The sequence below is a fragment of the Protobothrops mucrosquamatus genome, unplaced genomic scaffold (assembly GCF_001527695.2).
Source record: "Protobothrops mucrosquamatus isolate PMUCROS unplaced genomic scaffold, P.Mucros_1.0 scaffold681, whole genome shotgun sequence".
NCBI classification, from domain to species: domain Eukaryota; kingdom Metazoa; phylum Chordata; class Lepidosauria; order Squamata; family Viperidae; genus Protobothrops; species Protobothrops mucrosquamatus.
Window position 1 is genome coordinate 408,390 of NW_015386968.1, and position 13,612 is coordinate 422,001.

Consider the following 13,612-nt stretch of genomic DNA (forward strand, 5'->3'; position numbering starts at 1 on the left):
CTCTCTCTCTCTCTCTCTCTCTCTCTCTCTCTCTCTCTCTCTCTCTCTCTCTCTCTCTCTCTCTCTCTCTCTCTCCTTCCCTCTCCTTCAAAGAGAGGGATCAGCTAAAACCTCAAATCCTCTGCGATTTCACCTGGTCTCTCCCCGACAACAGCAACCGCAACCACCACCACCTTTCTTTCCTCCTTTTCTTTCCTTCTGCCTGATCCATGCCTGTCACGCCCCAAACCGGCGGCAGCTGTCCGAGCTTCCCTTTCCCCGGGCAGGCTCCCAGAAAGCCTTTCAGCCAGCCCGCTACACATACATAATTCAAGATGCTTGGCCTTTGTGAAAGATCAATCATAAAATGAACACGCTTGTACATCAATACCCTAGGAGATGTCCCTGTTAAGTACCCAATAGAAAAGATGCTATCTCACTTCCAGGTGAAGTGCTAATTATACAACCGACTTTGTTATTTAATGTGGTAAAATAAATTTAGCCCTGATATGGTAAAATAAAATGTTGTCCCAATTTTAGAAACTCTGATTTAAAATTTTGCTATTGTTTAGTGCTGTTTACAATCATAGGAAAAGCTCATTATTCTGCTATTTAGTTTGCCTGGAGATTAGGCAGTAAGATGCTTTCCTTCTGTTTCAAAATGCTCTTCTCGAGTGTGACTGTGGGATACTTTACTCAGAGAGTTACTGTCATTACCATCATTATGAGCCATGAGTCTTCATAATTTGGGGTGCTGCATCTGTCCCATTTATTCTAATTGAGCCCTGAAGTTTTTTTTCTTTTTCTTGACTTTTCATGCTGAATATGGTGAATGGCAACGTAGAAGCAGTTCCCCCCCAGTAGTATTTCGTTTGTTTAAGAATGCTTTCTCCCAAGAGAACTGCCTGAGTTTTCTTTTATTATCTTTTTGATACTTTTGATAGTATCTTTTTTTTTTACAAATTTTTTATTAATTTTTCAAATAAACATATAAACAAATAATACAAATATGGTGCATTTCATTAGAAAAACAAACACATAACAAGCCTACTCAATAAGTATTCAGAAATAATCGGCGGTCCCCCCCCTGCATCCACACTCCCTCAACCTTCCTACCTACTTCCCTCTTCCTTCCCCCCCCTCTTAACCACAACCTCTCCTCTTTTCTCCTTTCCAACTATTGTACACATCCCATCACCTTCTTTTCCACCACCTCGGATGCAGTTTAGGGGTACTAGCCGATCATCTCCTCTTCTTAAAGACAAGCATTTACATTATATTTATAAATACACCAAATTTTATATAATTCTACCCCTTCATCCCCTTCCCCCCTCCCCCCCCAGACTTCCCAGAACTGAGTACAGGGATAAATACATAACATCCCAAGTCTAAATTAAGCTATCCATTCATAATACAAACAAAATTAACATACTTTAACTCTAACATACATGTATGTTAGATAGTATCTTTTTGATACTGGACAGGTCTCTCTTGAGTTTTTTGGTCCCTGTATTTTCATGTTGTGCCTTTGAATTGCTATATTTTTGTGCTACTTTTGAGTCTTACTGAGATACCTGTTATTTCAGTTTTTGATGCTTTTCAATTCTTTATTTATTCAGTTGCTTTTGACTGAATTGGCATGGATTCTTACCATATTTGAATGTTATTAGTAGTAGTTCTCAAAGCAGTAACCTAGAGGATCAATTGACACAATCAGCCCAGACTAGCTGGGGTATGGCAGGCACCTCTTCTGCTTGTGCACCCCTAAGTACATGGGAATGTTGATACATTCCTACTGGGTAGGTCACTTGCCACTTCTACTCCACAGTTGCAGCCTCTTAAGAGAAAGCCAATACATCCCAGGTATGGGGAAGCTGACATTTTGGGAATATTTTTTTTTCCAGAGAGAAGACGCAGCTGCTCTCTAGTATATAGGAGCTTAAACCTATTAGCTAGTCTGGCTGCTTTTTCTAAGTTTAGATAAATTTAGTCTAACTTTAATTATGGAGCCTCCAAACAACCTGTTCGCTTTCTTCTCCTAGATTGTAATTGTGAAATACATTAATCTGAGTGTTACTGTCATTAGCATTACTCCAATGAGCTGTTACTGCATGTGAGAGGAGACAGAAGACTGTTACGGTTTCCCTACAGTCACGTGATCACGTGAGGTGGCGGTCTCTAAATTTGATAAATAACATTTCAGTGCTTGGCAGTCTACTCACACTTAACTATTGTAGTGGGTCTTCAGCTACCCCAACCCACCTATCTCGTCCACCGTTTTGGCTGCCGTGAGCTCCTCTGGCCTTGCCACCGGGACTCCACTTGTTTTGCCACCCTGACTTTTGCTTACCCTGCCAGCCTGACCTTTGCTGTCTTTTTCCTGCTTCTGATGAGGCACACCCAGCCTGGCCCTTCACAAGATAGCTGCATGCAGCTTTGTCCAAATTGTGTGTGGCTTTCTCACACGGCTGTGAGGTAGCAAATTGAGTGGAGCTCTGGGTCAGTGAAGCACATGGCGGGCGGAGGCAGCGGAGCGCAGGGTGGCCAAAAGAGCAGAGATGGAAGGAGATAGGTTGGTGGGGGGAGTTGCAGAGAAGGCAGCCCCTTACCTTACCTAGGCTCAGGAATAGAGAGATCAAGCCAGGAATGGTTTGAATCAGGATGGGTCGTCACTTAACAACCAGTGGGGAATGCCAGGGTTTAGCAATGAAAATTCTGGTGCCAATTATCATCATAACTTAAGGACTGCCTTATACATTTTTAACTTGAGACTGGGTAATATATTACATAGCACTTGATGCACATATCTCATTTTTAAGAAAAGATTTTGTGACATCAAAACCATTCATCCCCATAAGCTCTACAAATATCAAGTGTGCACAGATTGGCTTATATTTTAAACCAGACATGATATATAGATTTTAAAAAGTCCTGAGCTTCTGGTACTGTGTAGATCCGCCTCTCCTAACTGCTGCTGAAGAATTCTTGGAATGCAGTTATACTTATTCAATAAATAGCTAATGAGTGTTTTGAACATTCTGTGTAATAGTAGAGAATTGAAACTCTGATTTATTTTAGAAAATACTGATGTTTATAGTTCTTTCTTGATGTTACAGAAACCACAGTAATTAGCATTGGCATGTGATAGACAAAACATTCCTTTATATCAGGCAAATTTTACTGTTCTTTTTATCCTGTTGGTATGCAGGATTTGTTGTTGTTGTTGTTGTAAATGGCTTTCTTTGTGCATCAAGAGAAGGAATTTAATCTTTTAATTCATAATGTGAATCATAACATATCCACTTATTTTCCTTGAACTGGGCAGTATACACTAAAATGCTCTGGAAACACATGGAATAGTTGTTTTGAGAGTTAAACCATATAAAATATTTAGTACTAATATATAACATTCTTTCTATCTCTCAATAAAAAATCATCTACTTTGAGTAAGCTAAAATTTGAATTATTACTGCTTCTGAAATAGTCTTTTTTTACTTTCTCTTTGGGTTTTGGGTATTGAGGGACATACAGGTTCTTGCTTTTATGTTGGCCTCAACCATTGTTTATTGATGCTGTTGTCATGTGTCTTTGATGCTGTCTCTCCATCTTCTTCTGGGTCTGCCTTGTGTTCTTTGACCTTCTCCTTTTTTTGCACACGCCTTATACAGTATGGAATCCCATGACATCCTCTCCAGGTAAGCAAACCACTTTATTTGTTGTTTTTATATGTTGTTTAAGATTGGTTCTATGTCAATTCTTTCTCTTATGATCTCATTTCTGATTTTATCTCTTATGGTCACTCCAGCAGCTTTCCTCAAACATCTCATTTCCGTAATGACTACCTTTTTTATGTTTTATTGTAAGTGTCCATGTTTGGCACCAGTAACTTAGAGTATGGATGAATATATTTTGCATGAGATGCTTCTTTGTGCTGATCAGTAGGTACTGCCTTATGTTGTAGGAGAGGAGCAAGCTATCCTAATACTTGGTTTATCTTACTGCATCATATGTTAATCTCTTCATTCATTTTACCATCTTCCATGAATATTTTTCCTAGATATTTGAACTTTGATACTTGTTTTACGCTTGTTCCTTCTATTATTATGTTTAGTAGAAGGTCAAATATGACAGTTGAACGGACACTGAAAAATGAGAATAACTTTAAATCAGAAAATGTGTTGCAGACAATTAAGTAGGAAATCTGTTATTCTTATTTCACTTATTAATTTGCAAAGCTAAATGAGATGGGATTATTTCAATATCTAACAGGCATGTTCCCTCTTGAAGAGCAATTATACAATCCATTGAGTATTGTCTCAGTCAGGCATCTCCCTCTAGTGGTGGACCTCCACTAAATCTACTCTTTTGTGGCCATTACCAAAGCCTTGTCTACTTCAATCTTCAACTAAGTATGTAAGTCAGAGTAAAAGTTATAAACAAGTAAAAGAATAAGGAAAATAATTGTTAAAGTATTCATCTACAGCCAAAGGCTTGCTGAAAAAATGTTCTTAAGTACCTTCTAAATATCAGAATTGTAGGAACTGACTGTGCCAAAATAATAATGAATTTATAATAAATCAGACATTTAATTTAAATCTCTAAAATTAAAAAAGTGCTGAGATTATGTTTCCAGAAGGAAGCTATTTAAGTCATTCATCTTGTGATTGCATTATAGTAAAATCTAAATAAGGGAACTTTGTCAGGCATAATTTGGTGAAAGTTTCTTAACAATATAGAAAACATTTAAGCCCTTTTAACTTCAATATTTTTCCCATTTCACTCATATTTGGTATCAAAGGTTTTTGGGAAGAGAGCTACATACTATACTGTCTGTTTAAACAACAGTGAGAAAACCCAAGTTCTGCCATTTTTATAGCCATCCTAGCATCGGTCATAAAGAATAAGGCTCTAATTATAGAAGAAGAAATTCCACTTCCAACTTCCAACAATGTTAGTTCCTTTTAACCAAAGCAGATAGTGGCATCTGGTTAAGCTTGGCTAATCTTGAAAAAGCTAAGTATAGATAAACCTGATTAATATTAGAATTGAAGACTAATCTCAAGGTTATAGCCCAGTCTGGGAAGCTGAAAAAATAATAATCCTGAAATAAGGTGGCCGCCAAGCACTTGCGTATTGCATGTGTGATTTGTCATCAAGTTATGGAGCACAAATTTAATACTCCAGCATTTGCTTTTAAAAATCTATAATTTTATTTGTTCTTGTACTGAAATCACATGTTGCCTTTTAAATTGGAATTTGTTCTTTAGGATTTTTTAAATTATTTCTGTGCTGTGATGTTAATACTGAACATATGTTATAAATATCAAGTGATATTACTTGCTATTTACATTCAGTGAGTCTAACATAGTAGGAATGGTATGCAGAAACACGTGATCTGTCTTCTAGTGTACATGTAGCTTGGTGTCTGAGTGTCAGTTTTTTGTTCAATCGGGAATATTGTAAATAGCATGCAGAGAGCAGTTATATTATCAATGGAATTTTATAGGAAAATATAGGTATTGTACAAAGTATATCATCACTGTTGTTTTCTCTTGTGGCCAACAAGATATTCCAGCTATTGTATATTGCAAAATACAATTTTTGATTATGTCATCTAATCTCTTGTAAGTTCTAGAATTGAAATAGAAGAGAATAGAATTCTTTATTGACCAAGTGTGATTGGACACACAAGGAATTGGTCTCCAGTGCATAAGCTCTCAGTGTACATACAAGCAACAAGTGATAACTGTGTTGTCTATATTGTAAGAGGTGTAGAATAGGAGGACGTCTCCTTAAATCTACTATCATCTCTACAGTTTTGAGTGTGTTCAGTTCAAGATTGTTCCAGCTGCACCACAGGGCCAATTGTTCAGTCTATCTGTTAGAAAGCTTAATATCCATTTACAACAGATTCTAGTATTATTTATAATATGAGAGCCAGTTTGGTGAACTGGTTAAGGCATCAGGCTAGAACCCAGGAGAAATGAGTTCTTTATTTTAGTTAATAATTTACATTTAGGAAATAAACTGCTTGAAAATCTGTCATCAATTATATTAAAAGTTATGTTGTAATACAGATTGTTTGACTGTGATTATATAATCGTTAAAAAACCACAGAGGCTGCTTCACTGATTTTATGCATTTGAATTTTTGTTATATATAAATAAAGCATACTGTTTAGTAATATTAATATACTAGCAAGTTATATCAATACATTAAGAATATATTTGAATATATTTGAATAATAGCCCAATTTTTTTAGAAAAATAAAATTTACAAAGAAATATTAGTGCTTTTAAAAAAAATCATTGCTATAAATTATATATATATAATTGTTACATTGTATAGAGTAATTTCCTTTTTTGGAGGATAATCTAGAAATGCTATAAAATGCATATATATGATAAGTATCCAGAGCATGATACTAATACATTATTAAGAGTGTCTGGTCACAAATCTGTGTTCTGTTAAACGGATGTTGTTTTCTTGTTCCTCTCTATCTTTCATAGTACTGCACATTATGAGGCATGAGTGTGCTTGTTTACTTATAGAAATAATAATAATTCTGCTTCATTGGCACATTGTACTTTATTTGAATTTATTTAATGTAAAAAGATAGAAAGGAAATAAAAGTATAAAAGCAATGAGAACGTGTATTTCCCCATATAATCTATTATTCATGGTTTATTAATTTAATTAAATTTATAAAATATAAGGTAGGTTTTGAGACCCCCTGGGGCTGGACAACAAAGTAAAATGAATTGAGTATATAAACAGCATGAGAACTTTATAGAGAAGTTCTCTCTCTCTCTCTCTCTCTCTCTCTCTCTCTCTCTCTCCTCTCTCTCCCCCCTTCCTTCCCTCCCTCTCTCTTGTGCTTTCAAACTTTTTTGTGAAGATACATTTGGACTTCTGAAATTGATTATGCATTCTGTACCAGCTTCTGCCTAGTCTAACACCATTGAAATAACCTCCAGGGCATTATAATTAATCTGTAGATTAGAACTCAACAGTACCACTGTAAAAGGAAATGATCATAGTGCCACAACTCTGATGAACTCACATAGAAGCATTGTATGTCAGTGAAAACCATTTGTGAGACAGCTCTTCAAATACTGAAAAATCATATATTTAAAAATGCAGTTTGGGCTTCAGTTTAGTTGTTAACGAAGACCCTTAACTGCAATGCATACCTTACATGGGTTTATAATTTTATACAAAAATTAATAATGACAGCTATGATGGAATGAGTCTTTGTTTCCTGTACTAGAAAATAAATTTTTCATTTGTATGATTCACAAAGAATATTCAGTAGAACATATTAAGCCTAAATCCAGCAGATTTATTATTCTTTAGCTATACTTCGCATACTGTAGTATTGTGGCTTGGAAGCTTCTTTTTGATCTGCCATTCGTCTTCATAAATGAAATGACTGGTTGTAAATCCTTTGTAAGATGACAATTACATGTCATCAATCACTTTCTTTGCTTTCAAGGATTTAATAAGGATGTCAGGAATAATATCTTACCTCTTAGTCATAATTTAGTGAAAAATACCTACAGTTGACATTGATCAAACTTGGTTAAAATTATTGCTATTACTTTACAGTGCTGCCAAACTTCTGGACAAGAATATATTTACTGTCAACACCGCAAATCCACTGCTTCCTTCTTCTGCAAGTCTTCAGCTGGCTCAGCTTCAAGCACAGCTTACACTACATAGATTAAAATTGGCTCAGACAGCAGTCAACAACAACACAGCAGCTGCAACTGTCCTGAACCAGGTTCTTTCTAAAGTGGCCATGTCTCAGCCACTTTTCAACCAATTAAGACACCCTTCCATGTTTAATACCCTTCCAGGACATGCTGGTGGTCCTGGGGCCACCAATACTAGATTTCCACCTGGTGGAATACATTTTCCAACACAGAACCCACCTTTGGCAGCCCAAGGTGGAACCCTGGCATCAGTAAGTAACCTTTCAAATCAAAATGTTAGTACTGTAGTCCTAAACCCTTTTGGGGGTGTAATTTCTCAAACTGCTGGACAACAAGCTGTATCTATGGGTCTAAATAAAACTAGTGCCTCCTCTACTACAGGTGGATTTTATGATTACAATAAACAGATATTCCCCTCTGATGCTGGTCAATGCGGTCAACAGAGCTTTATAACCAGTGGTTCTCATCCAGTCCCAGTGTCATCTGGAAATGGAATGTCTGAAGGCCAACTGGGATTTCAGAAAGAGTTTTATGGAACTGTGTCTAAAGGCCAGCATACAACCTGTACACAGTCTTTGACATTTGCTGCTGACTCTCAAAATTCTCATCAGAATCAAAAGGGAAAGATGGGTTCTATAGTACATGAAAGAGAAACGAATAATCAATGGGAAAATCCTTCTACTTTCTCTAGTCAAAATAAAATTGACATGCCCAGTGCAAATATGTGGCCATCAACAAATGTCCCTTATGAAGTAAGGAGTGATCTCTATAACCCCGAGGAACCAACACCAGACACAAAATTTAGTGCTGGTTCTCCACGTTTTTTCAGCAGAACTAAAAATGGTAAACAGAATTATAGTAATTCACAAACAAGACAAAAGCAGGAACCTGTTACCTCTGGATTGCCAGTGAGGCCTCTTCAGTCCGATGAATTAAACGACTTTCATAGTATTGTACCTCTTTGCTTCCCTCACATTTGTACCTTATGCAGTAAGAAGGTATTTGACCTTAAGGTAAGTTTGCTTCAGATCTGGGCCTTCTTAGTAAATTGTCTCTTTCCAGGTAGTAACTGCTTCACTGCTTAAGAACTACCATATCTGGGTTGCTTTATCAATAGAATCACTGCATCATATTTTCCTGACACGATATATGTATCTTTAATTTTAAAAATAATGAAATAAATTTCTATCCAAAATCACATTGGTATATTGTAATTACTATTGTAGTTACTAGTTTCTGATACTATTCTACATACATATGCATTTGATGTCTCATTAACATTTCTAAATGAAAAGATGAAAGGTCATTAGAATTGCCTAGATAATTTTAATTTGGGTAGAATAACCACCACCAGATAAAATTTGTTCTACATCATTGATGTAGATGTGCATATGTGTAATGTGCAGTTTTGTTCACGTGTGTCCAGTGACATTTCTCTAGATGGGATTAACATAAATTGAAATTGTTTTCTTATCAATAGCGGCATCACCCAATTGTACAGAGTAATGGGATTGAATGACTTCTGGACCTATTTGACTGAATGAATGATTTAAAGTCTTCATTTTGGCTACCTATTTTTCAAAATATACTGTAACATCTTTTCTTTTATCATAACTTGATGAATGCTACAGAAATTTTTCATAAAAAATAACTACTATGGATACAGCACACAAGATGTATCTCTTCTGGTATTTCATTCTATCTTTCTTGTTTTTTAATTGAGGACTGGGATCAGCACATTAAAGGAAATCTTCATGTTCAGAATTGCTTGACTTTCTCAGAGAAGTGAGTAGTTGAAATATATTGATGCCTCTAATTATTTCATAATCATCTTTAGTCTCTTATATTTGTATGTGTGTATGAATATATATCTATATACATATATACTCATGCTCAGAAAACAATATAACAAATAGATTTTTTTTCAAAAGAAAAAGAAACAAATGTATCATTGTGACTGGCAATCCATGACAAATATTAATATTAAAATGTAGCTTTGAGTAATGAGATTTCTACTTGTCTAAACTGTCCTCCATATCAATGGATGATCTCCCCTAATCATTTTGTGTAGATGTTAAAAGGGAGAGGTGAAAGGCTTGAACCCGGAAGCACCCCACATTGCAAAGACCTAGGGCACCCCACCCACCCTGTCTGGAATGACTGCAGAAGAAGGAATACCACCATAACACAATGCTTCCCGCTCCCAAACCTGAAGTTGGTCCAAAAGAGTACCATGGTCAGGGATATCAAAAGCCATGGAAAGATCCAGTAGGGTCAGAATGGTTGTGCCACCTCCATTCCAAGCCTTTGAAAAATTATCAACAAATGCAACCAGTGCCATTTCAGTATTGTGCCCTGGTCTGAACCCAAATTGAAAAGATTTTAGATGATCTGCCTCATTTAGGATCCACTGTAGTTGTGTATCAACTCCTCAGTAACCTTCCATAAAAAGGAAAGGTTGAAGACCGAGTCAAAGTTGTTTAACACTGTTGAGTCCAAACATGGTCTCTTGAGAAGAGGGCACAACACTGCCTCCTTCAAAAAGTTGCTTTCAGGGGTGAAATGGGTGGAAAATTTAATAAATAAAGCAGGTGGTACCATCCCTTCCTGAAAAGAGACATTGATCACCGCTTGGACCCAACAACATGCCACCTTAATTGGCCAACTAAAGGGGTATGGGCCATGTCCACTTCCTCAAGAGCAACTAGCCTGAACTCCTCCCAGATAACAAGACTCAGATGTAACTCTGTAACATCCAAAAGATTTACCTAGCCAGAGCCTGGCCCCAGGTGAAATTGAGCAACTTTATCTGACAGATATTTAGAATATTCCTCACAGCAACCTTCCAAGGGTTCACTGTATTCCTTACCTAGGAAGGACCTGGATGCAATAAGAGCAGAGAAGTAGTTACACTAAACAACTTTTATTGCCACAAGGTAAGTCTTAATATAGGTTATTATACCTGTGCTCAGTCAGTATTATTCTTTGTTTTCCTCAAGCAGTGCTTGAGGTGTCTCATGTCACTTCATTTCTTGGAACTCCTCTGTAAGCCATGGTGCTCTACGAGACCCATGTAGACAGAGAGTCTGGTCCATGGAGCCCATCATCTGCTCATTCCAAGCTATGACCAGGCTTCTGCCTTTAAGCAGAATTCCAGGAAGAATCTCACATTCCCTTTGAAAAGGCACTGGGTCCATCAGGTGCCTTGGTGGGCCACTTGCCTGAGATAGGAGGTAGCTGTGGAGAATTCTAGGGCCAAGAGAGCATGGTCCTTCCATGGCAAGGGACTGATATTAATGTTCTGCAAAGCCAGATCATAACATCACTGTCAAGGCAAACACAAGATCTAATATGCAACCTCCCCCCATGTGAGTAGGACCATGGATAAGTTGGACCAGGTCCATGGTGACCATGAATTCCTGCACTACCTTACACCCCTGGCCTAGAGAAGCAGATTGAAATCCCCCCATACTATAAGTCTAGGGCAGTGGTTCTCAACCTTTTTAATGCCGCGACCCCAACCGGTCGTAAGTCAAGGACTAAACCGGTCGTAAGTCGAGGACTAAACCGGCTGTAAGTCGAGGACTACCCAACCAGTCGTAAGTCGAGGACTTTCCCTGCCCGGGAGCGCCGCGCATGCGTGCTTCCGCCCCCTGCGCCGGCCGAGGCGTAGCTGGCAAGCGGCAGAGACGGAGCAGGCCGACCACCAGCTGGCCCAGCCCAAGGGAGGTAAGGCACCCGCCGGAAAAGGGGGAAAAAATGGCGGACAAAAAAAATGGCGGACAAAAAAAAATGGCGGACAGCCTTGCTTGGCGACCCCCGTGAAATGGTCGATCGACCCCAAATGGGGTCCCGACCCACAGGTTGAGAACCACTGGTCTAGGGAACTTCGCTGGCAACTCAGACACAGAGTCCAAGAGTGTAGACAGGCCCGCTGCTACCCTGCAGGGTGGAAGATAAGTGAGCAGCAGTCCCTATTGCTCCCTATGGCCAACCTCATAAAAGTGGTGTTTGTGGCACGACAGATTGCAGGTGCTCTACTACAGATATTTTTGTGAACAGTCTCAGCTACACTGTTAACAAAAACAGAAGGAATGTTTACTGAATTCAGATACAATTCTCACTTGAAAATTCTCTATTGGTTGAATTTTTTTAAAGACTTCAAAAATACTCAGGAGTACTAACTTAATGTTAAGCTTTATGCTTAAAATTTCATAATTTCTGTTACTGAGGTAGTATTATTATTGGATTTCTTCAATATAAAAATAATCTGGTAACTAAACACATTAAGTTCTGACCCATGCATTCTTATTCTATAGCTGAATTTCTACTTTTGTTTCTTTTTTTTAGCACTGATATTCATTGTATGTTGCATTCAGCAGCAGAAGGAGTATTGCATTCTTCCTCCCCAAATAATAAAACTGTGTTTAATCTGTCTAGTACTGAAGGTAATTATCCAAGTAATATATATAAACATACAGTATATATATATATATATATTGAATTGGAATATAGTTGACACAAGGACACATTTCATTGATTATTTAAGGAATGTAATCATAATAGCTAAATTAATCTCTGTTTGAAGTTTTTATTTTCCCCCCCAAGAATGGAAATATACAATGTATTTTTCAGAATATTTATGAATATAAGTATATTGGTAAAATGAAAAGGATGTAATATAGTATAACTGTTGTGATCAAATTATCTTTCCTGATTATTTTGATATGTTTTGAAGTAATGACTTAGCATAGCCTTTCTGTAAATTCCTCAATGACTTACATCATTCATTCATTCATTCATTCATTCATTCATTCATTCATTCATTCATTCATTCATTTTCTATAGTTGCCCAACTCAACAAAGTAACTAAGGGAAACTTATAATTCTAAAATTATAAAAACAAAAGAATTAAAAAACATTAAAACAATAAAAACATACACAAAATAAATAGGTACAAACAGAAGCCGTGACTAGAGAAGTTACTATCAAGTTATAGTAAAGTCAAGTAACAGGGCCCTTAATGCATTCCAAACCCCAGGCCTGGGTACTTAGCCAAGTTCTTAAAGCTTTGTGAAAGCTAACAGGGTTGGGGCCATTCTAATCTCCAGTATTGCATAAGGCAGGGGCTACAGCAGGAAACCCCCCCCCCCCCATCTTCTAGTTCCCACTCACCTCAGTCAGCACTCTGCCTTACAGGATCTGCAGCATGCCCAATCTGTTGGATCAGATTAGAAGGGTCGAAGCTCTTGGAAAAAGATGAATCATTTATTTATTTATTTATTTATTTATTGAATTTATATACCGCCCTATCTCCCTTACGGGACTCAGGGCGGTGAACAGGCGATAATAAAAACCATGATAAATATAGGCAGTTCTAAAATCAAATTAAATAACGGACCTGTTCTAAAAACACACCCATACAAACCCCCCCACTAAAACATAATCAAACTACGCCAGGCCGGCCGCACGGAATAGATGGGCCTTCAGGGCTCGGCGAAAAAGGCGCAGGTCCGCAACTGTACGTGTATCATGTATCTTATGTCACATATTATTTCCATACTATTCTTTAAAACAGCTTTTTGTTTTCCTAATGCATTTAAACAAACTTATCATGCACTTTAGCAGAGTACAACTACATTCATCACATCCTGGGTTCATCCCAACAGTTGCTTTAATGGTGGGTGTGTTTAAAATAAGCTCATAGAAAATAAATACCTGTCGTTACTAGGTTATACATTACTTTCAATGGTGCCAGAGCACACCTTATTTTCTTCGAAGTACCAACACGTATACAATTACATCATAATGCAGATAATAATCTTATCTGCTTACCCTCACATCTGAGGGAGACATGAGTTGTAGTTTTTGCATGTATCTTCAGGATACATATTTCATAATTTGCCCCTCCCCCTTGT

At 37.4% G+C, this 13,612-nt stretch overlaps 1 protein-coding gene across 2 annotated transcripts in view; it reads left to right on the forward strand.

The window, feature by feature from the left end:
- The window catches only part of RBM20 (RNA binding motif protein 20), an 80,367-nt gene that overhangs the window by 39,619 nt on the left and 27,136 nt on the right, over positions 1 to 13,612 (forward strand). For both annotated transcript variants that reach the window (XM_015818111.1, XM_015818112.1), the window contains exons 2-4: positions 7,588 to 8,707; positions 9,418 to 9,479; positions 12,045 to 12,142. In XM_015818111.1, the coding sequence (XP_015673597.1) occupies positions 7,588 to 8,707; positions 9,418 to 9,479; positions 12,045 to 12,142 (1,280 nt within the window). The remainder of the gene's footprint in view (positions 1 to 7,587; positions 8,708 to 9,417; positions 9,480 to 12,044; positions 12,143 to 13,612) is intronic.